This window comes from Passer montanus, unplaced genomic scaffold, assembly GCF_014805655.1.
Source record: "Passer montanus isolate IOZ18808 unplaced genomic scaffold, ASM1480565v1 scaffold11, whole genome shotgun sequence".
In the NCBI taxonomy this organism is placed as follows: Eukaryota; Metazoa; Chordata; class Aves; order Passeriformes; family Passeridae; genus Passer; species Passer montanus.
This window is the reverse complement of record NW_024357613.1, coordinates 18,292,199-18,316,938: the sequence shown is the minus strand read 5'-3', so window position 1 is coordinate 18,316,938 and position 24,740 is coordinate 18,292,199. Positions and strand designations below refer to the sequence as shown.

Genomic DNA, 24,740 nt, shown 5'->3' with positions numbered 1-24,740 from the left:
TTTCGCAATTCAAAACCAAAGAGTGAGAAAAAGCTGACAATATTTAAAGACATTGAAATACATCATTAAAATTGTTGGTATTACTGGGAGAGGTCCTCTTTGAAATGTTTTCAAATATTCTTTTCTACATATTGGATGGAATTGGGATGGATCATTATTCATTCCGAGATTTCATGACAATATTAATATTTCTTTCAAAAATTGTAGCACATGTAAGAAGTTTAATGTGGAATACATAACTTGGCATTTAGCAGTAAAACATGATTATCATGATGTGCCCATTAGGGTCACCACATTTAATTTGCCAAGGTGAAAATGCAACAGTGAACACGAGTTTTACCCTTCAAAGGACTTGTCAGGAAGACACACTGTTGTATCAAAGAGAAGAGAAATATTTAAACCTGAAGGAGAAGTATAATTGGGTACAAACTACCTCCAAAAAGCATGTTTTGAAAACTTAAAGACACTACAAAAATATTGTGTTTCATTTTTTCCTAACTTACACAAACAATTCTGTGTTGTGCAGGGAGTCCCAGGAAGACCTGGACATCCCGGTCCAGCTGGAGCAAAAGGAGAAAAGGTATTCCTTCTTTTTAATCCTGGCACAGGTCTGTGAAGGTTTTGCAGTCCCACTACACTGTGTTTTGGGGGTCTTTTAAACAAATGCAAGGGTAACAAGAATGTGGCACACATTTCAAATTTTTATTTGTGCTTCACTACAAGTGCTTTCCCTGAGCAGTGCTGTGCATGTGGGCTTACATTTTGAAGTGCAGTCCTTGTGGTATATTTAAGTTGCAGAGAATTTTCTTCAGGCATAACACATTATATAAGGTTTAGGAAAGTGAAAATATGTTTCTGACATAGGATATGACTAGTGACTTCTTGCTGTGCTTCTCTTATATTCAATATAGTTGTATAAGCACTGAAAGTTATTGGGTGTTAGTTATTCTGAAAAAATATGCAAGCTTCCTTTATATTTAATTTAAACTGGGTGTTAGTTATTCTGAAAAAATATGCAAGCTTGCTTTATACTTAATTTGCACTCTCTTATGCATATGCATATGCATATATTATATATATGTATGCATGTATGTATGTGTATATTCTTTATATCTATATATACATACATGGAACGAACTGCTTTTTTCAAGAACATATACATATACATATACATATACATATACATATACATATATTATATATATGTATGTATGTATTCTTTATATCTATATATACATATATGGAAATAACTGCTTTTTTCAAAATTTTATGTGCTCTTTTATCAAGAACTTGATCATTTCTTGGGTACTTCAGAGCAAAACAGCAGAGACAAACCTTGCTGCAAAATACTTTCTGGGACAAGTTCTACATTTTGTGTATCAATATAGCTTTTCTTTCAGTAGTACTCCGGAAATTTCGAGGCATAGCACTGCCACGTCCACATGTGGGATGCTAATTCCCACAAAACTTTGGTATGACTAAGAAAGAAAACTGTTTTGTAAAGCTCTGAAATTATTTCAGTACAAAATTTGAATGAGAGTTGTCCCCTTGCAGATCACAGTAAAAAAATATACCCCACTTATTTCCTTTTTATCTAACTGAATGCAAAACACAAGTCTTTGATAGATCTTTGTTCACAATTCACATACAGGTGGGAATGAGAAGCCCCTGCTCTACAGCTTGTGTCTCATCATTCTAAAAGTGGAAAAAGTCAGATGTCTGAAGACTAATGAAGTAAAATGAAATAAAGCCCCAATAAATTTCTCCTCTGTCCTTCATCTGGGACACACTTGAGAATTGATCACATAATGTGCTTTCTAAAATAATAGGATTTTTAGTTCCCCATGAAGTTCTTCAAACCACTCTTGGGAAGCTGACAATTTCTAACAATTAGCAGGGCCATTTGAAAATTATCCTAGTATAAATGTTTAGTAAGAATTATATTTTTCTGCTGAGCTAATTATTGGCATTGAGCACTTAGCTTGATTTTTGCCACCTTAGTAATTTTAGATTTGTGACTTAATTGTATCACTGACATACATTAAATAAGGGCCAACAAAGCCAGTGAAAAATTCTGACAGACTTGTTCCAAATTATATAGTGTATTTATCTGAATTGTAGTGATAAGATTTTGAAAAGATTGTTTGGGAAATTTTATGTTGAAATGTTTGCAGCTCTCTACTATCCCAGACCCCATTATTCTGCTGGGAAAAATTCTCAGCAGCTATGTATAATATAGGCAATTCAGTACACAATAGCAGAGCAGACAGAGATACACATAACAATGGATGAATATTTTACAGTAAAAACCAAAAAAAAAATTCATTATATCTCTTAATAACAAAGATCCTTTTTAAAAAATAATAATTTATATTCAATATGTTTCTAAGTAAACTGAATTTCTGAAACTGTAGCTCTTCTTTATTTACATATGAATAATCAACTGAGGACTGGCTTTTGCAAAATAATATACAAAGCATAAAATTAATGTTAACTTTTATCTGCCAGTTACTTAGAAATTCATATTAACAACAATTTTTTTTTTTTTCTTCCTCTCCCTCCTGATAAATATGAAATGTTTCCCAACCCAGGTTACCACTGTTATTTTGCCATAAGGAAGTTACTACACATAAAGCAGCAAGTAACTAACAAAATAAAAACTAGTACGAAGTAATGATTCATGCCTTACCTAAAGCTAAAGCAGGAACATTGCAGGAGAATTTATTCTTGATATTACCTGCTCTTATTGACTGTATCTCTTGTTTATTGTTATTGTGGTCATCATAGCTTGAGTGTGGAATAGATGTGGCCAGTTACAGTAAATGAGTTACATCAATCTCTTGCTGTACTAGGGTAGTGAAGGTTCTCCTGGGAAACCTGGACCACCTGGGCCTCCGGTGAGACATTTTGTTTTATATCTTGAATTTATATTAGGAACAATATGCTTGTAGGTAAAATGCAATGTAATATAAAGAGCTGAGTGTTGGCCTAATAAAACTTAATATTGCAGGAAGGTAACGGTGTCTTTTTTCGAAAGGTTTCTGCATTCCACTTTTTTTTCCTCGCAATTCATCACTGAGTAAGTTCAGATCACTAAAACCCTCTAAGAATTAGAATTCCTGCTCAAATTAGTTAACCTTGGTATCCAACATTATCAGAGTAAAATTGACAGCTTGGAAACCTGAGATCAGAGAACCCAGGCAATCTGGGGAAAGTCTGTGCAGCTCACTGGACTCTAAATTAAGTGGAATAGTACCTAACACAAAATTTATTGTGGAGAATTACAATAATAAAAATCAAAATATGATGCACACTGATTTACAGTTTCCTTGGTTTATAATTTTTTTTTAAAAAGCTGAAAGCTGTGTTGGTGTGTATCTTCTGTTCTTCTGGAATGTGGAATCTTTGGCAGATTGAGAACAAAAAGGATACCACAGCTTTGCTGAACTACAGGACTTGAACAGGGCAATAGTTCTGCCTTTGTAATTCATAAGTGACACTTACTTGGTTTTTATGCTTTAAAGGGTATGCCTTACAATGAAAGAAATGGAATGAGCAGCTTATATAAACTGCAGGTATTTCTCTTTAATGTTAATTGCTTTTTTTTCAATCCCCACCCAATTTTAGCCCAACTCAACTTTTAAACTTGCTGTTACAGGGAGGAGTGAGTGTCGCGAGTTATCCGGGTCCACCAGGACCTCCGGTAAGGGCTACCAGAAATCTCATTTCTAGAAGCTAATGACATAGAAACAGAGGAGTGTTAGTTGCATGGAAGTGGATTTTATTTGTGAAAAGTTTCAGTAATAAGGATATGACTGGTATGTAGCATACATAGTATGATATTATGTTTGCCAAGCATTTTAGCCCATTTTGGAGACTGGTTTATTGTGAATAAATCATTTCATCCTAGCAAGTATAGGCTGCAGAAATGGTACATAATTTGGTATTGGACTCTTTAGTGAAAGTATTTTTATATTAAAAATGTGTAATTGTACTTATAGTTCGCATCCTAGCAAGTATAGGCTGCAGAAATGGTACATAATTTGGTATTGGACTCTTTAGTGAAAGTATTTTTATATTAAAAATGTGTAATTTTGTACTTTTAGTTCATGGAGGCATAGTTTGGTAGTGAACAACATTTGGTGCCAGAAATGAGAAGCTCAGGAATTTGATCTGAATTCTGTCACTGATTCACTACACGGAGCTGCAATGCACAAAAATGTGTAAAACTAAGAATTAGATTGTGGAAGTAATATAGGGCTGGTGTCTTTCACACTGCAGATGCAGCACCTTGCAGCTGGACACTGTTGCTTTGGTTCTATGGAACTAAAGATACTGTGCACCTATTTACATTCTCCTCGTTTTTAGCACTATAGGCAAGTTCTGTTTTGAGATTATTGTCTCTGTGGTAACCACAGTTATGGGCTGGCACCAAGCAACAGAGCTGTCTTTCTCTGTATTCTGGAACAGCAAAACAAAACCCAAAATATTACTAAGATTTTGTACTAAATTAATCAGCTGGGACTGGAATGAATAATGATTCTAAAGGCACTGCATTAGCAAAGTATACTCATAATGCAGACATTTTAAAAACCCCATCTTATCATGTGACTGTTCTTTAAATGTGGCTTGGTGTTTTTTTGGGTTTTGTTGCAGGGTCCAAAAGGGGATCCTGGAACAGCGGTATGTATGTATTTTTTGCTTTTGATAGAGAATTCCCCAAGTAGTTTGACACATGGTACTTCCAAAGGACAATAAGAAACCCCAACTAAAATCTCTCAGCAGTGACAGCAAAACACTGTTTTGTTGGAGTTGTACAACTGTCTTCTAAAACAGTTTAATAACTTGTTTTGAAAAAAATTCACAAAGCTTCTTTTTTTGTTTCACCATAATGCCTGGAAGTTGAATACATCTTTCTGTACCAGCACCTAGTTCTGTAATTCTGTATCACAACTTTCATCAGAATTAAATCATTGAGCCAAATACTCTCACAGAGACTCTGGGAAAAGCTTAATTTGTAAATCAGTAAAACTATGCATAACAAAATCTGTTTACCTAATAATTGCTTAGCTGTTATAATAATTTCAAGTCAAATAATCTGCTGTTGCTTGCTCTTCAACATTTCCCATGTTGAGTAAAGAAATTCTAATGTATGCAATCTTTTCATTTAAAAAAATTTAAAAACAGGGAGACCCAGGACCAATGGGATTACCAGGACTGGAAGGACTGCCAGGGGAAAAGGTAGGACTCTTAAAAAGAAGACATGATTTCTCAGTGGCCACTATCTGCAGCTAAATGCTTTCTGAAGCCTTGTTTGGTTTATTTCTCATGTGTAAGTTAATGTTTCTATGAGAAAAATCTTTGCATACTTATTTATATTTTCCTTTTTTGCTTTAGCATGGGTGTAAATAATATACTCACTGAACAGAAAATTTCATTTTCTGCAAATGAAAAATTGTGTGTTGGAGGTCTTGTAATATTCTTGGTAGAATACTACTATACTTGATAGTAATATAGTTAATATTTTCCTATGTATGGTTCTTGTTCCCTCTTGAACATCATCTTATGTTTACAGTCTGTCTTGTTCTCGGCCTTTTGCTTTCTAATTGTGGAGGCTAATTACAAATTTAAAGAAAAGATTTTTATAAAAGGCTAAAAAAGTCAAGTTAAAAATATTCATTTGCAAATATAGCAAAGTACAAAACATTTAGCAAAGAAATAAAAAAAACTGTAAATATGTTTTCTGTCAGCAAAACCAGTTTGATTTTCCCCATATCTTCTAATTTAAGAAGAAAAAAACTTAAATTTTTTTTTTGTAAATGAAATGTTTGTAAGTTTTGTTGAATTATGATATTAAATGACTTAATGCAAAAGTACTTTACTGAAACTTATTTTTCATCACAAAGAAATGTAAATTAAAACTTCACCTCTCAACATCACTATGCATTCCTTCTACTTGTTCAGTCAGTGACAAAATCTAAGGTAGGTATTTGTACTAGATGCTTAAATTACATGAGATGGTTATTGCTCTGCAATTCTACAACTTTCAAGCAATTAAAGGCTAGTCTGATTTCAAAATGAACAAACCCAGGAGACATTGCAGGTCTAACTGAGACAAAGTGGAGACAGGAATTAAATAAAGGGAATAAACAATGGATCAGATCACATAAACCAGCTGAGTGAATGTTTGCCCTCTCACAAAGTAGAAATATTATTTCCTTAACTACATTTGGTCAGAATTTCATATTTGTGGTGCAAATAAGTGAACAGAATCTCAGAGCCTGACAATGCCAACAGTATAGTGCATGCTGGGTTTTAATTTGGAGCCATGGTGCTCCTCTGTGTAGCAGAATGTCAACTTCTACAGACAGCACTGGCTGTAATTTCATGATGATTTCATGAACTGCCTTAAGACCTTTATGTCCTCTGCATAAAATGTCCCCTCCCTCAGCTATGCTGACAGTGGCTGGTGCAGCTGTGCTACAAGCCACACTGCTGAAAGGACCAGAACAACCCTGAAAAGAAAAAAAAAGATGTTGCAAGGGAAGTGTTAGGCATTTCTAGTTTCACTATCATGGCCAGCATATAGTACACTGCTGAAAGGACCAGAACAACCCTGAAAAGAAAAAAAAAGATGTTGCAAGGGAAGTGTTAGGCATTTTTCACTATCATGGCCAGCATATAGGGAAAATACCACAAGTCCTGGGTCTGGAATAACCCCTGGGGCAGAGTGCAGGGCTCCAGGCAGCGTGTCCTGCTCCTGCTGTCCCAGAGGTGCGTGTTGTGTTCCTCACTGGGTGACTGCTGCAGCCTCCAGAGCAGGACAGGCTGAGCTGTGTCCTGTAGGCTGCTTCCTCCCAACACCAGGTCAGATGTAACTTGTCATCTTCTACACTGTGTGCAAGGGAGTTAAGTGTTTCTGATCAACAGCAGTATCACTGTGCACCTGAACAAAGTGATGAGGATGAGACAAACCATCATTGCTTATAAGAACAGAAACCAGAGATCCCAGAACTTTCTGGGGCTCTTATGCAGAACACAACGTGGCTGTAGCTGTGTTTACAGAGCCTTAGTACATCTGCTCCAGGTAACATAAACCCATCTCAGAAAAATACTGTCCTGTTGCTATGGTTTCAGTGGTGCCAGGGTTTTTCTGACATAAATTCAGAAAAGGGGAGCCTGATTTTTTCACTTCTGTAGCCAGTGTTACAGAGCATAGTGTTGCAGACCAACACATCAGCAGTGGATAAATACCTCTGGGTAGAGTTTTGCCACTTGTTGAGCTCTATCTGTCTGCTTTGGATTACAGTCCTGTCAAGAAAGATGAATTTGTGCCTATAACTTGTCAGTTCCAGCCAAAAAAGCAACACTGTCCTAGCTTAAAGCATAGATGAAAGTGGCTGTGTGCTGTAATGAGAACCCTTGCCCTGAAAGGGCCATGGACAAGCAGAGGACATTGGCTTGTAGTAAATGGATAACTGGGTAGAAGGAAAGCAAATACTTCTTTGAAAGTTACATCTTCAATATGGGTATGTTGATATGAAAGTGAATTACTCTGTGTAAATTTTGGTCATTGCCATGACCACAAATTATAATTATTTGGAGAACTACAGATAAGTCAGGGACTTTCCATCCCTTTTCAAGGGAGGTCTCACGCAGAAACAAAGGGAAACATTGTATGAGAGAAGCTAAACAAAGGATTTTGGTTACTTGCTCAAGTCTGTGTAATAAGCCAGTGGCACAGATAAATATTAGCATTTAGCCTGGCTCTTGTCCTCATTTTCAGTTCACTTCCTTGGGCTTTAATGGGAATCAACCAAGAAACTTCTGGTTTGATTGTTGTAGTTTAAACATAGGTTTATCTTTTCTTTAGGGTGACCGAGGACCAGCTGGAGCACCGGGAGTGGCAGGGACACCGGTATGTGTATTCTTTAGAGAAAACTCTGGGTTTAGGAGCTGAAAAAACAGGTAAAGCAAGGTGCTGAGCTGTAATCTCAGTCACTGTGGACCACCAATGCTTTATGTGTAAGTATGAAGATTATGGGTTTTCCCTAAAGGAATTAGAGTTTTAATAGCAGCAAGAGTTCATATTATTATTAAAATGACAAGAGTGAGTGAGGTGAATACATGATAAAGTTGGAATTCAAAGCTGCATATGCTTAGTTAAGAAATGTGAGGTTCTTCTCATTGCCTCTGTTTAATACAGATAAAGACATTTTTTGTGTTCCTGGGCATGCATAAATTTGTGAGCATTTTCTATCGCAAAGAAAAATCATGAACATTAGTTATTGCAACACACAAGAATCTGCATATCAAGTTGATCAAACATTTGCTTTAGGGAAATGCTTTGTCAGTTATTTACATATGATGTTCAGAGTTTCTGAAAGTCATAGAGGAACTTTGTTGAAGGGGCAAGTAAAAGTAACTAATAATAAATTGAAATTATAATTATTCATTTGTGTTCCTAAAGGAAATGAAGATATTAGATTGCATTCACAGTTTAATAAAAAAGTTTATCCATATTTCAGGAGGCAATATGGAGTTATTTATATGCAAATAGATTTATTATTAAATGTTGGCAGCTACCAATACATTCAGGAGCTGTTTAAATTATGAATGTGTTTTATGAAATAAAGAGAAGTATGTGTCTACACACTCCCATTTCCATTAGCCAATGATTTAGTCTATTTACTGTGAGTTCCAAGAGAGAACATCATCTTAAATAACCTAATTTCGTTGGGTTTTCCTAAAAGAATTACACATTTAAGGGGGAAAGTATTTCTCTGAGTTTTATAGCAAATGTAAGAATTTCAAAGTTTGTTGTTCTGAAACAGATTTTACACTGTTAATAATAACACTGCACAGTTGTGCCTTTCCTATGAATTTCCCACTGGATATGTCCCAAATTATTGGATGTTCTCTATTCAAGTTGGATAAGAAATATTTAAAGGCCCCTTATTCACTGGTGGATCTGCATTCTCGTGACTATATTTAGTTCTAATAAAATCCACTGAGATAAAATATTTCTCCCTGAAATAAATTGTTTGTTTTCACATTTTATGCTAAGTGTTTTTGATCAACAAAATAGTAGATATGTGAGACAAATTTTTTTCAGTAGTCTAGGAGGAGTTTGGGACACATCCACATATCTTGCTGGAAAAGAATTTGTCTTCTGTACCTGTCATTATTCCCTAGATTGAATAGTGGACCCTTTTTCCCATCTGGGAACATAAACCTTTTCACTTTGGTGCTGAGATTGTCAGGGAAGCTTGGCCTGAGACCCTGCAAGCATTGCCACCAGTGCCTGTTTAAGCACAAACCCTCAGTGCTGCTGTTCCCAGTGGTGTCCCTGGTGCTGATGGGTTTGGTCTCTCACTTGTACAAGTCACCTGAGGAGCTCATCTAAGGACACTTTCAGGAAATGTAGGTTTAAGTTGTTAAAACAAGGGCATCCTACAAAAAAGAGATACTTAAAATCAGCATTTAAATGATGTCATAAGAGAGGATTGTGAATTCTGGCAGGGTGAACATAAAATGACAATAAAACTGGCCAAAAAAGATCATTAAGAAAATTTGCAAAAGACGTTAAGTGAGTAATAAAGTCATATACCAAAAAAAAAAATCAGGATTAGAAATTACCTGAAGAAAAAAACCTTGATTTTACTTATACAGTGAAAAGCTTTGATCTGACTATGACTTCTCAAGATGAAAATCATGGTGTTATAAAAAACAAAATTTCATAAAAGTATTTCAGAATTCAAGAAGGGTAACCAAAACCAAGCGACCAAGTAACATTTAACACATTCTTTAAATATGACAAAAATCTGATAAAATATTTCTTTTTCCTTTCTTAAAGCATTAATGAGCAATACCATGAGTATTTCTCCCATATATATATATATATATATATATACACTCTCTTATTTTTTTTGATATAGAGGAAAATTTTATTTGGCTTCCTAATAATATGAATCTGTAATCTCTTTTTGCAGGGAAAGCCAGGATCTCCTGGGTCCCCAGGGTTGCCAGGAGAACCTGTAAGTACAGATTTGAGTTCTGGATTCTTACTATAGCAAACAAATATTTGAGACACCTAGTACAAGATTTTTCATGCAGTGTTCTCATGTGTGTTTTCTTCTTTCTTAGGGTGAAAGAGGACCTATAGGAGATATAGGCTTCCCTGGTCCAGAAGGGCCACAAGGAAAACCAGTAAGAAATTTTATACTGAATTTATAATTTGCTACAAAAAGATGTGGTTTAGTTTATCAGAAGTTACAAAAGAAAGGACAAAACATCTTGCTTTGTGTTAGAGTAAGTAACATGTGAAGAACACACAGAGCTGCACTGCAAAAAAGAATTCCTGGTATTGTGGTGTTTTAATAGTTAATGTTACTGAGATGTTGCCTTTGAAGGTCTTATGAAGGTCATTTGGATCTTGTTGACATGAAGTTTCCTCTTGTACTTTTTCCAGCGGGAAATGTGAACCCAGACACTCAAGACAGTCAGTAAAGGATGGGGTGACAGAATAGGTTCTCAGGTTCAGTTTAGATAGAGAAGCGTGTGCTTCATGACTGAATAAACTTTGAGACTTTTCTGTATACAGGTGATGCAACACAGCAGCTGAGGCATTTACTGTGCACTTAGGAGATGTCTAATCTGCTCCCTTTATGTAATAAAAGTGTGACAGCAGTGTAGCCAGCACTGTCTGAGCTGGTTGAAAAAAAACTAGTTTATATTCTAGAAGGGGTTCAGCAAGGGTAGTGCAGGACTCATTATCTCCGCTGAACCTTGGTGTTTTGGGGATGAGCATGACCAGCAGACCTTTGCAGCTTGTCAGCACATCCTCACGTTACGCTTCTGCCTTGAAAGAAGACACGGTTTCTGTAGCTACAGCAGCAAATTAGCTCAAGGTGCCTAATCTGTGCAAAACTCCACTTTGCAGTATATGAGGAGAAAGAAATATTCCTGCTGTCTCTGCTCATACAAGTCATCCTTTCTCACTCACAGCTGTGAGTTTGCTACATGTGCAGATCCATAAATATCCTACTAAATTAAACACTGCCTGAGCATTATCTTGAAATTATCTGGCATTGTACAATTGTTAATATACTCTCTGACATTAATTTGGCCCATACCATCTAGGACTCTCAGATCATGGCACATTCCAGTCTGGAGGATAATGTGGGCCTGGAACAATTTCCAGCAGTTGCTATGAATCCAGTCACCTTCTCTGGGGAAGGAAATGGCTTTAACCCATGAGACCAAAACTGTGCCATGCTGCAAGTCCTGACAACCAAAGAATGGATCTGGACTTGTAATAGTGAGGCATAATCTCTGTAAGAGCAGAAGGGTAATTTGGCACCAAGGCTAATATCTAGAAGAGAAGAACTCTCTCCTGTGGTTGTGTTATGACTAGCTGCTACTGAAAAAGTGTGTGTGCATATACAAATATTCCAAATTTGCAAAATTTCCCAATAATTTGTCATTTGAAGTTGGATGATCATTAATTTGGTGTACATCTTGATGCTCTTTGTATTTCTATATTGTAGCCACAATAACACAAACTGCTGCTTCTGCAGCTTCGGAACATTCACTGATTCAGCACTAAATGCTGAGCTTTACCCTTTATACTTTAAAAATATGTGAACTTTTTTTTTTTTTTTCTTAGGGAATCAATGGAAAAGATGGATTGCCAGGTCCTCCGGTAAGAAAACATGCTTTTGTGTATTTTATTCCTCACAGAAACCACAGCTGTTAATCCTAGGCAGTTGCTTTCCATTCTTCTAACACATGAATATACACCAAAGCCTTTAACTAATAAATTTATCTTTTTTCAAAAAACATTTTTCAGGGTGCTGTGGGGAGACCAGGAGACAGAGGACCCAAAGGAGAACGTGTAAGTCCCTATTATGATGATTTTTTCTCTTTTTACTGAGAATATAAACACCCTATCAGCACCTATCTTATAGGCAAAATCAAGAAATTAATTATCTGTGAACTTCAAGCAGTCACCTAGACATCTAAGAGGTTTAGTCCTAGACACCACTTCAGAATTAGAGTTGATTTAGCTTCTGCATTCAGAGTAAAAACACATTTTGTAGACTTTCTAACACAGTTGGCCTGGACAGTGTAAATTGATCAATAGGCTGAAAATTGGAAAGCAGATAATCCAGTTGTGCTGTTGCCAGTCTTTGCAAAAGCCACGAACTTGCCCTGTTGTCCTCCTTTCTATGTCAGAAACACAAATCATGTTTTGTGTAAAACAAGCTTGTCACACTTAGGCAGCAGGATTGCCAGTGCAATACCTGCCTGCTTCCCAAACCCTTCAGACAGTTCTGTTCATGGTAACAAGGTCATGGTGGGCAGGAATGATTATGGGAGGTGAGAGATGAGTTATATATATATATATACACATATATACATATACACATACATATATATATATATATATGAAAGACGGTCTTCTTATAATATTCCCAAAGTCCTGATGTCCTAATCACATGGCTGCCACGTTTATTTGATGACTCAGAGATGTATTTCCCTGTTTAATCTGGAAAAGGAAATGCTGCTTTATGACACTGAAGAGACATGAGGGTTTAACAATTATTACAATTATCCCTTTAAAAGTTATCTGTTTGCAACCTTCTGGTTTTGCCTTTAAGGACACAGGCCTACATCTGTGATAGAGATTGCAATCATTACAAAAAAATAAGTCAAGGTTTTCTTGCAGCCATTATTATTATTACTGTTGTACAGCATGCTCCTTCATTTGAGACCAACTGTTGTAGTTACAGAAAAGAAAAGCATCAAAAGGACAGAATAAAACTCTTGAGGTTTTCTTGTCTGATATAAGACTGTCCTCACAGAATCCATTTTAAGAGGGAATAAGCCACCTGAGCTGAAATAGTTTTATATATCCTTTGAGTGACTAAACACTGCTGTTATTACTACTTTATAAACTGAATTACAAACTAGATTGAAAACGTGTTTTATACCAAGCTTTTTTCTAGTGATTTCAACAGATACAAGTGCTAGTGGCTTGCTCATTTCTTGCTGCTCTCTCCCTACCGTGATCACAGATTGTGAACCTGCTGGAGTAGAGCAGGTAGAAACACAGGAAAAACAGCAGCTCCTTCTGCACAGAATTTGGTACAAGATAAAATCCAAGAGCGAGGAGAATGCTAGAAAGGAGAAAGGTGGAATAAAGCAGCACCTTAGGCAGAGATCACAAAACACAAATGTCCTGAATTTTGTACAATTCATAGTGGAGAGTTTAAAGAGGAATCTGGAGGAATATATGACCTAGTTTATGAATTTTTACAAGGACTTTTTTCAAAACATGAAGAAAACACTGGAGGCAGTTAAAAAATGCTTGTTTGAAAAGTTGCTGTAGTATCTGATTTGCCTCCTACACACTGGCAGCCTGTAAAACATGGATTGTTTATAAGAAAAGGATCAGCTTCACGCTGGCATAGTGCCATGATTCTAGAAAAACCTGCCTTTTTCTTTATCTCTGGTAGAAGATCTATCTGTACCTACTCTGCAGGGTTATAAATCTGAGAACTTGTATATCACAGAACCATAGAAGGGCTTGGGCTGGAAGGCACCTTTAAAGATCATCAATTTCCAACCACCTTGCCATGGGCCTTTCATCAGACCAGGTTGCGCTAAACCCCATCCAACCTGGCCTTAATATATTTCCAGGGTTAGAGCATCCAAAGGTTCTCTGAACAACTTGTTCCAGTGCCTCACCATCCTCACAGTAAAGAATTTCTTCCTAATAGCTCATCTAAACTGACTCTCAGTCTGAAGGCATTACCCCCTTGTCCTGTCACTAAATGTCCTTCTTAAAAATTCCTCTCCAGCTTCCTTCTAGTATCTTTGGGTACTGGAAATAAATTAGATTAACTATAATTTTGTGTAAATGAAGACATAAAATAGTAGGCTTCTGAGGAAAGTTACAGGAAATGTCCTGGTGTCTTTTGCCTGTGTGAATTTGAGCACCTGAATTATATCTATGCCATAATTGATATTCCCAGTTCCTTGTATAAGGGCTAAAAACTTTCTATACTCAAGTTCTGTCCTTGAAAAGTGGGCTACAGAGTCGAGCTATTCTTTTTGTAATTGACTTCAACATCAAAAGTGCAAGAAAACAAAATATATTTTCAGAGACATGGTTCAGCCTGGAAAATCAGCTTCCCTGCATGACTCAGTCTGTTTCTGAACAGGCAAGAATTTTCTCTGGAGTGTTCTCAAGTGACTTTTCAGGTTTGTTCCACTATATGCAATAGTCTTGTCTTTCTGCTTTTATTTTACGCAGGGAGATCAGGGTATTCCAGGGGACAGAGGTCCACAGGGTGAACGAGGGAAACCTGGCCCATCAGGAGAGAAGGGGGATGTGGGTCCTGTTGGCCCTCCAGGAGACAGAGGCTATCCAGGATCACCAGGTCATCAAGGTCCCCCAGGCTCACCAGGACCCCCAGGGTTTCCAGTAAGTAAATATAAGTTTACCTTGGTTGCTGGTGTATTCAGACAAGTTATGGAGGTAACTTGGACTGAGCAGTGGAAATTCAACTGAGAAATAGCACAGTATTAGAAAAACTAAGGATTTATCTCAGATAATTTCAGTGTTCATTCAAGGTGAAAAAAAATATACCCACATGATCAGACAGTTATTTTTAATTATTATTTAAAACATCTGCTATGGATAAGCTTTAATTATTTATTTCTTTAGTTCCTGCATATCAATATGGCTACTCAGTACTGTTAATTTTCACATTTTCCATAAGACTAAGAGCTACAGTCTGGCATTTACAACTGGGAAGGAAAATGAGGCAGCCAAAATTGATTCTCAATAGAAGAGAAATCAGCATTTAGAAAGACAATGAAATGCTGCTTGCCAGTTGTAGATATCTTGATTTGTCTGCATGAGCACACAGGCACGCACATCCATGTTATGGCTTCCTTTTAACCTCAGTCAGGTAAGGTAAAGCTCTAAAACTCTTTTCCAGTGAAGTTACAGGGGCCATGGTTCTGTTCTAGTCAGCAGTGCATCAAAGCAAGTAGTCCCCAGGGCAGGTGAGAAGTTGGCAGATGCTATGCAAAAGTAAAGCAGAGTTATGTCCCTGGACATCCTTACTGTCTTGTGCAAGTTAACTTCCATACTCATCACATCCTGGTCATCTTGGCAGCTGGGAGTGCTTCTCCCACTTCATGCCACTAGTGTCTTTACAATATTACAATGTATTTGCAGTAAAGTGGCCTTTGCAGTAAAATAAATAGCACAAATAAATTAAAACACTTCTCTATTGGTGAAAGGTTTATATTGGTAATGCTAATTTGAGCATTTCTTATTTTTGTAGCATCATGAATTGTCCTCTGTATATACCTTCTGATACATATCACCTTTCTTTTTCCTCATCAGGCTGATGCAATTTCACTTGAAGAAATAAAAAAATATATCAAGCAAGAGGTTCTTAAGGTATTTGAAGGTAAGAAAAGGAAATGTTATACAACTAAATCTGAAATTCTGCTCTAAATTTCTTTATATGTCATCTAACTTACATTGGACTTAGCAGGTACCTTGTTGCTGCAGCTGTGTTTAACAAGTCTACATGATTTTGTTCAAACAATGAGAGGTTAGAGTATCTGTTAAACAGAGTATTTCCTTATGTAAAAGATTAGCACTGAAGGGTAGTCTGTTCCAAATCATAATAGCAAATAGAAGTATGTGTCATTGTAGATACATATATGTACCATATATTACTGCAGATACTGTTTGTCTACAACATACCACTAAGATATTGAAGTGTTATTAAAGCAGAGACCACAGATATACCTGATTATTTTGTCCACTTGGTGGCTGATTGTCTGAATGAGAGAAAGGTTCAACAGCCTTCAGTCATATAGGTCTAAATTGCTGTGCAGTTTTCTCAGCAAATATCCCTGCTGAGCTCCAGAGCTCCCTGCCAGTCCACCATCATCTGGCACAGTTTTAGGCAAGTACCAGATTCAGCCAAGGCCTTTGTATTATGTAAGCTTTCTTAGATGAGTCCTTACTCTGAAAAGGAAATATTTTTCTTCCCCAGCATTCCTTTAGTCATGGTAGAAAAGCTGTTACCCAAACAGGTTTCTGATACAAGTTTCTTCTTGAACACCCCTTAACAGTAGTTTCTATTCCATTGCAAAATGCATTTCTTATGTCCTCAATATGCTTTGTTATTCTGTCATTAATATTTGTGGACAAAAACCATCTTTTAGAGATAAAAGAAATTATATAAAGCTTGACACTTCTTAACTTGTTCAGGCAGTTTTCCCTTTATAATGGCCTATAAGGCCATTATTTTGCGTATTATCACCTTTCCCCAGGATGCTACCCCTCAGAGTTCGACCTACTATATATTTCAAGAGCAGTTTGTTGAATGAAGTCACCTCCTTTTCCCATTCAGATAGAATGGTAACAAATATTTAGTCTATTCACAAAAAGAAAGCATTATAAGGTGCCCTGCCTACAAGGAATAAAGTAGTTTTGTCTTTATAGCTATTCCATTTTCTACACCTCGCTACTGTTCCCACAAATCTTCCAGTTTTGTTATTGTTTCATTTTGCTTACTTTCTATCACCTTCCTCCTTTTTTGTTTGATGCCCACTCTTCTCTATTTTTTTGCTGAAATCTTAAAACTCCACCCCTGTAAATACCCGCTAAATTGTGGAATGTTTAGAGGTTTAATCTGATATAAATGAGACAGAGCCAAGGTTAGTACCTATTTTACCTACCTCCAAGGAGCAGTAAAATATTACCAAGGACACTTTATCTCACCAGCATAAATATTTCTGTTCTGAAATATCTGCAGTTAATAATCTTTGCTGAGTGCTTTCAGGTTTTTTACAATTGTTTTCAGAGTTCCAGCACATTCTAAGAACTGTTCACAGGATTTAATCTCTACTTTGCAGCTTAATATGAGTTGCAAAAATAGAAGGTAGACCTCCATCAGTGTGCTAAGTACTAATTATTCTGTCTATGTGTTTTAAGTACTTCCATGAACAGGAAATCATTTGAAATATTGGAATATGTTAGTAATAAAGAGTAGTAATAGAAACTTTAATGCAAATTAATTCTGATTATTTCAAAGGGTAAAGATTCTGACATGAATCTGAGTTGGAACTGAAGGTCTCAGTGCTTATTGGAGCATTTAATACCTTGATATTAAGAAGAATTAAACACCCTACTAATAGAAACTTTGGCTGAGGCTTTGGGAATTTTTTTTTCCCTTCTTGCTAGCAGATTTCTTACCAACTTTTTCTTGTGTCTTTGATTAATGAAGAAAGGATGGGTCAATTTGTATCCCAGCTGAAGCTGCCTGCTGCAATGCTTGCCTCCCAAGCTCATGGAAAACCAGGGCCCCCAGGAAAAGATGGATCACCAGGGCCACCAGGAAAGGATGGTTTGCCAGGGCCACCAGGAGAACGTGGAATTCAAGGTAGGGATTCCAAAAAATGTTCCTTTTAGTTGTATCTTGAAATTCTTATACACTTGCTAATGTTTATTAAATAAGCCAGGACTACCTATCTAGCTTTCTAATGATTAACTTTTAAACTTATGTACTTATGTTTTTCCAGACCACATCTAAATATTAACCCATAGTAAATGTGTGAATTTTACCGATTAAAAACTCCTAATCAGTGCATTTTATTCTAATCAGTTATAAATTTAATTATTGAGATATCTAAATCTGACAGAACTACTATAGCAGCTATTTTTTTTCTATGAAATACCTGAATAAGGAAGAAAAACAATACCAACACTCTTACTATTTAGATTCAGCTTCATATTGAGAAGCCATCTTGTTTAAGGAAGAAAATTTTATCTCCTGGTCCAACTGCTCTCAGCTCAGATCCTGAGAAAATATAGGGCAGAAAAAACTGAAGAAAAACATTCTTCTTTAAGAAGCAGTGAAAACTAAAGTATTACTAATTGTTCTTCGAGTGAAGGAACCTATTGTCATAAAAGAAAAAAATCAGAGTAATCAATTTTTTACTAACTTAAGGCATCACCTATACCCCAAACAGTAATTTGTGCATTGCAATGCACCTGGACAGCATAAGACTCTCGTTTCTGTGAACTACTTTTACTGCAAAAATGTATTTTACTGCAAAATTAGCTCTGAGGGATACAGGTTCATTGTAGTTGTGCTTTACTGTAGAGCCAGCCTATCAGAGATTAAAAGAAAAATGAGAACAGACTAGAAGGAAAAAAGAATTTATAGACGAATAATATTTTTTGGGTGGGTAACGTGTAATTTGCAGTTTATCTGTAGGTAGTTCTTTATTATCTTTTGTTAGTTTGGTCTGCTCTGGAGTCAGAGCAAGTCAGACTGGAATGAAGAACATGCCAGCAAAGCTGAAGATGTGTGGATCCTAAAGCTATCAGAAGAATAAGGACTTACTAACATTGATAAGCGCAAACCACTGACAGAAGCTTGAAAAATGTGATGAGCTCAGAATGAGAAGAACACGAATAAAGGATCAAGGAAAACAATAAAAGGCTTAGAATCTTGCAACACTGACTGACTGCATCGTTACCTAAATATTCAGATCACTGCAAATAGTCACCTTCAATGTCAGTGCCAGATTGTTCAATGATGCTGTATGTACTGGAGAGTCTCAAACGCTTCTGGGAAGAGAAACGTTGCACTAGGTTTCATTTCCAGCTAGGAGCACCAAGACTAAAAGATGCTTGAAAAACAAACAAAAAAAAAGACAAAAAAAAGCTGCTTATACTTAAGTAAAATAGTGCCCCACGTACACAGGATTTCCATTTGTTTGACCAGTATTCTCAATGCTTGGTTTTGATTAGTAAAAGGTAAGCTAAGTGAGAAGCCCTTAATTCTCTGATACATCAAAAGATACAAAAAAATTACACTTCCAAGGAAAGAAAAGAAAAAAGTTTACCTTGCCTCTTTTTTATACTGTGAATAAGAGACTATCCTGTAAGAGGTGCACTTACACGCAACCTTCACACCTTCCTCAGTTGTGCCTGTGCATGTTACTACTTTGTGCCAAGAGTAAAAAGAAATTCAAATCTCTGAGCAGATTGAAAAGTATCTTTTTATATTCCAGCTTATCTTCAGCCATAAAACAAGCATAAAACAAGCCATAGCAAGCAAGACTTCCTTGAAAAACAAACAAAAAAAAAGACAAAAAAAAGCTGCTTATACTTAAGTAAAATAGTGCCCCACGTACACAGGATTTCCATTTGTTTGACCAGTATTCTCAATGCTTGGTTTTGATTAGTAAAAGGTAAGCTAAGTGAGAAGCCCTTAATTCTCTGATACATCAAAAGATAAAAAAAATTACACTTCCAAGGAAAGAAAAGAAAAAAGTTTACCTTGCCTCTTTTTTATACTGTGAATAAGAGACTATCCTGTAAGAGGTGCACTCTTACACACAACCTTCACACCTTTCTCAGTTGTGCCTGTGCATGTTACTACTTTGTGCCAAGAGTAAAAAGAAATTCAAATCTCTGAGCAGATTGAAAAGTATCTTTTTATATCACAGTAAATCTTCAGCCATAAAACAAGCATAAAACAAGCCATAGCAAGCAAGACTTCTTGGTGAAGCACATTACGTGCATGTGTGGCTGGGCCCTTTAAGGTAGCATGCTGTGTGCACAAGTCCTAATACAGACCAGGTATTGACTGATAGACATTTCCTATTATATTTCTCACTTGGGGGTAGCCTAGACTGCCCTGCCAGCTCCAGGGATTTGCTGTGTGCAGTAATATGTGGCAGAGTGAGTCACTTGTCCCACACAGGCAGTGAGAAGAAGTGGCTGCTTGTGGCAAGCAATTAACAGGACCTCTGTGAATATGTCCTGTTTGTGATGCTGCATGCAGAGCCTGCTAGAGGCAGCCAGATGCTACTGTGAGTCTGGAGAGGTGCTTTACTTCATTTGTGGATTCCCAGGGGTCCCTCCATACACCTTCAGTGTGGTGCTGGTTCCCCTGGAAACTGGTCAGGAATGATTTAGCCTGATTCCAACAGAATCTCCTCCTGCACAGCAAACTAATAGGTAGAAGGTTAGTCCCAGAAGCAAAAAAGAGACATACTAACTTTTGGACTTATAGGCATGGTTTTCAAAAAGTGTATTTAAAGAATTGCTAGACTCTTATGCGGAGATTCATTCCCTTCTAAGCAAGTCCAGAATTTTTACCTGCTGGCCTTCAGTAAGGTTGTTCATAGTGTTCCCCCCAACCTTCCCAGTGGTTCAGGTAGATATAATTTATAGGATGGTCTCATTAGAAATATAGCATGCAAATAAAATAGTATTGCAACTTCAATTGTGAAACACATAATTGCTATTCAAATAGTGAATGGAAGATTTTTATAGACATATACATATATATATATTCATTTCAAAAATAACCTATGCAACTGCAAGCTGATGCTCTGAGGCAGGACTAATGGTAACATGTACAGCATCTCCTCAAGGGAGAACAGAGTTCTCTGTTTTTTTTTTACTCTGCATAAGTTTTAAGGTATGTTAATATCTCCTAGAGAATTAGTTTATTTCAAGACTTTACAAACAAGATATATCAGTCATGCATCTGCAAACATTCAGCCAGCTTGTCATGTGTTAGATTTAGCTCCATTAACTCCACTGACTTAATTGGATTTTTAAAATTGTAATAGTAAGTAAATTTTGGTTCATTAGATGAAATGCGCCTTGTGATAATTTAACAATCCAGACATCCTTTATGTTAATATGACTTAATTTTTTTCCAATAGAAAAGATATTCCATCCTAGTTAAAATTCACTCTTTCTGTCAAATTGAGGAAATTATTTTTTGTAGGTACTCATAACTTGTGGTAGCCTCGAAGAATCAAAAAAAATAGCTCAGTAATAGTAAGTAAATTTTGGTTCATTAGACGAAATGCACCTTGTGATAATTTAACAGTCCAGAGAACCTTTATGTTAATATGACTTGATTTTTTTTCCAATAGAAAAAATATCCCATCCTAGTTAAAATTCACTCTTTCTGTCAAATTGAGGAAATTATTTTTTATAGGTCCTCATAACTTGTGGTAGCCTTGAGGAATCAAAAAAAATAGCTCAGCTCAGAAAATAAAAATACTGTGCAGTGAATAGTGAAAGCTCCTTATCTTTATTAGTAATCTCTGTTGCAAATTTTGTGTCTCTTATTATAATTACTGATTTATATGGTGGAAGCATGTAGAAATCTTGGCTGACATCAGGAACCCATTGTAGTGGATGTTGTTTATACACAGAAGTCACTCTTCTGAAATACCTGCCCTGGTTTCAAGAGATACCTCCTGCAAAATAATCTCTGCTGTGGAGGTTAAAGTTAACCTGTTTTTCTTTGACTTGAAAGCCAGCTGTTCCCTCTCAGCTGAGAGAGCTCTAAAACACAGAAGGAATTCAGAACACATATTGGTGGCTGGATGAGAGGGCTTCATCTTAGCACCCTCTCTGTTGCTTTGTAGTCTTAAGAACACTGAGTATTTGCACAGTAAAGCATAGTGGATATTTTGGTCTCATTGTTCCCTGTGTTGGTAATCTCTTTGCCTTGTATTTGTATTAAAGAACCTCAGATTTCTCTAGATACTTGACATGTTAGTTTCAGTTGCTGCATTGTCCATGCTGATGGAAGAGGGTCTACATGGTATGGGTGCAATAGCTTCTAGAGCAGTTTAAATACCTTTTACCTCTGAGTTCATGGGCATGAACTTGTGTCATTTCCATGTAGAGCCAAGGTAGTGACACTTTTGACCGTGATGTTTGTGGCAAGCACCAAACTGAGAGCTGAATTCCAGCTGTTACTACTCATCTATGAACAAAAGCTTATCTGTATGAACACAAACTTGCTACATACTGCTGCCAAGTGTTTACCATACTGCCCACGTTGGGTACGTGTTTGTAATAACAGAACTTTAGGGTTGCAGAAATCACAACAAAACTTCTAGAACCTGAGTGAAAGGTTCTGCTAAAACAGTTACCTTTTGAATTAAGCAGGTGCCTCTTACTGGAATTGTAATTTTACCAGAAAAAGTAAATAATGTCTTATATGTGCCTTTACATTAAAAACAATAAATTAAGTCTGTTTTATATGTATGGTAATATTTTCCTTTGACTGTGTATGAGTTTGTCAGTCTAAGCTCAGAAAGAAGGTGATATTATCCTCTAGAGGTGTAATCATGGCCCTGCTTCTGAGCAAAATATACCTCATTAAAAATCAAATATTTTTCTGCCAGAATTACATATTACGTTGTTCACATTGTTTACATATGAGTCTGTTTATTCATATTCTTGCATTCTATCAAATAAAGCCTTACTGTTAGACAAGGTATTTGGGAATTTTTGCATTAAACTTCAGTGCTAGCAGAACTCACCTGCCACCATGTGAAAACTACACCCTTGCATGTGTATTTGCATACAGCCAAAAATGGTTAATCACTACCCTGGACCATGCTGCTCTTTGTCCTGTTGTGGGGTTTTTTTCCCTTATTTTCTTGTGTTTCAGTGATGTTTACAGAATCATTCAGTCAATCTCAGTCATTTTCAATTACGATGTGTCAGAGACCTGCAGTAATGTTTATTTTGGGGATTGTAAATATGATGTATGGTACCTTTGATTTCTCTCTCTTCTCCATAACTAAAGAAGTGAAAAACAAATGGTTAGTGGCAGCAGGCCATTGTAAAATTAGAGTTAACTGGGTTTGTGGTGGGAAATGCATTGTAACTATTGACCACAAATTAAAAAACATTGAGAAATATAAAGTAAATAGGACATGTAGTGGACCCTGTGGTTGTATTATTGAGCTTTTCAAAAAGCAGCAATACTGGAAGTTGCACAAGATTTTTCGGAACAAACCAATTAGATGTAGTTATAAATATTACTCTGGTCATTGAAGAGTAAATCCAAGATTCAAAATCCAATACAAATACCTGCATATTCCTTCTTCTTAGTCTTTATAGCTTGTGTGTGTGTATGCTTTGTACAATTCTGCTTAACATAACTCAGTGACCAGAATGCATGGTTAATTTGAATTTGGGTTTCTGTGAGATTTTAAACTGTTGATTTCCTTTAGTTGTGTTATGTATGGTACTCTGCATGCATTTTGTAACATTTTTGCCTCATTGTAATTTCTTGTTGTGATGCTGAGAGGAGTAAAATGATTGATGCTATGTTTTGAAAGCTGGAATGATTGCAACAGATAACAGACTTTCTACTGAAGTGTATAATGAGCTTGTGTGTAACAGAAAGCTTGAATGCTCTGTGAACCATTCCTACTGCATTGTGTCTGAACAACCCTGAATTGGTACCCACAGCCCTCAAAGTAATTTCCTTCTGGAATGTCCTGTAAGGTGGCAGTTGCATAGACCACAACACACTGGCAAGACAGCCTTTGCCATCCACCTGTCAGTGCCAGTAAATAAATCTTCATGGGACATCAGGTGGATTGACATAGCTGTGCTTTTCTTTTTAAATTCAAAGTAGCAGTTCTTCACAAGAGGAAGGACTCAATACTTTATTGTATGGCATCGGTGATGCTAAAAATATACTGGTCCCTGAAGCAGGAAGATTTTAATTCCAAATGTGACCAGAAATCAGCAAATTAATCTTAAACTTTTGTCATCTTACATGCCAGCATCTGAAGTGCTGGGTGGAGAAGAGTTTCCTTGTAAACCCTTTTGAAGTAAGGGTTTGTGCAGATGTCTCCTTTAAAAATGCCTTCATGCTTTCTCCTGCATAATAAAAGTACATTCTTAACTTGAAATAATAAGGAAAATATATTACTGATAGCAACAAGTACTCTGCTCTAAAACAACCAGTTTCCAACTAATAAATCTTTTTAAAAAGTTCAATGACGAAGCAGGGGCTGGACAGGGGTTGCAGCACCTGAGAAGATGGAAGCCATTTAGATAAATTCAAAACTATGGCCTGTGAAGAAAAAGGACTCAAGTATTCAAAATATGATTATTAATCACATCTTGTTAATGATATACAACTACTTGGGTCAAAGTAAGCTTCAAACCCAAAATCTGCACAAGGTCCAGAGAGGCTTCATTCCACATAAGGGCAGCTGGGCAGCACTGGTCCAGGAGTGGGTTTTGTCTCACATGCAGGGGAATGTCTAATCATACAACTACCAGTTTAAAGTCTAACAAGAGCAAGTGTAAGGGTTTATGCAGAACAGAGAGGGTAAAATCTGCATTTGACTCTTTATTAGAGGAATTTCAGATAACTTAAAATCTTGGGGAAAGGTCCAGATTATGAACAAAGCAAGAGTCCTTTGACAGATGAAGTAGCAGTTACTTCTAGAAATGTTCACATTTTCCAGAAGGAATTTATAAACTTAAGAGCTGTCTCAGGGAAAAACAAACAAACAAACAAAAACAACCAAACAAATTCTGAAAAAGAGAATTGAGCATGTGCTTTTCCAGTTATATTTGTCTTGGTAATTTCATGTCAACAAGATATACAGAACATCACTACCTAAAATAAGAGGGTGCTCTTATTTTCATATCTTTATTCTGTGTAGGTTATAGAGGACAGAAAGGTGAAAGAGGCGAGCCTGGAATTGGACTGCCTGGTAACCCTGGACCACCTGGCCCTGCAGGTACAAGTCTCCAGATCTATTTCTGCTGTTGTTATTTATGAACTAACAGGCCTTTCTCCTGTTTTTAACGCTGGTTTTTACACTCCTGCTTTTCCTCC

General features: G+C 36.5%; 1 protein-coding gene across 12 annotated transcripts in view; it reads left to right on the top strand.

The window, feature by feature from the left end:
* COL19A1 (collagen type XIX alpha 1 chain) overlaps nt 1–24,740 on the top strand; it is a 186,152-nt gene that overhangs the window by 152,769 nt on the left and 8,643 nt on the right. For 10 of the 12 annotated variants that reach the window (XM_039727212.1, XM_039727197.1, XM_039727222.1 and 7 more), the window contains 15 exons: nt 527–580; nt 2,853–2,897; nt 3,525–3,575; nt 3,659–3,703; nt 4,657–4,683; nt 5,188–5,241; nt 7,874–7,918; nt 9,993–10,037; nt 10,147–10,209; nt 11,669–11,704; nt 11,852–11,896; nt 14,321–14,491; nt 15,425–15,491; nt 17,325–17,480; nt 24,565–24,642. In XM_039727212.1, coding sequence (XP_039583146.1) covers nt 527–580; nt 2,853–2,897; nt 3,525–3,575; nt 3,659–3,703; nt 4,657–4,683; nt 5,188–5,241; nt 7,874–7,918; nt 9,993–10,037; nt 10,147–10,209; nt 11,669–11,704; nt 11,852–11,896; nt 14,321–14,491; nt 15,425–15,491; nt 17,325–17,480; nt 24,565–24,642 — 982 coding nt within the window. Of the gene's footprint in view, nt 1–526; nt 581–2,852; nt 2,898–3,524; nt 3,576–3,658; nt 3,704–4,656; nt 4,684–5,187; nt 5,242–7,873; nt 7,919–9,992; nt 10,038–10,146; nt 10,210–11,668; nt 11,705–11,851; nt 11,897–14,320; nt 14,492–15,424; nt 15,492–17,324; nt 17,481–18,342; nt 18,556–24,564; nt 24,643–24,740 lie in introns of those variants that run through there. The other 2 variants (XM_039727233.1, XM_039727190.1) reach the window with 2 other exon arrangements.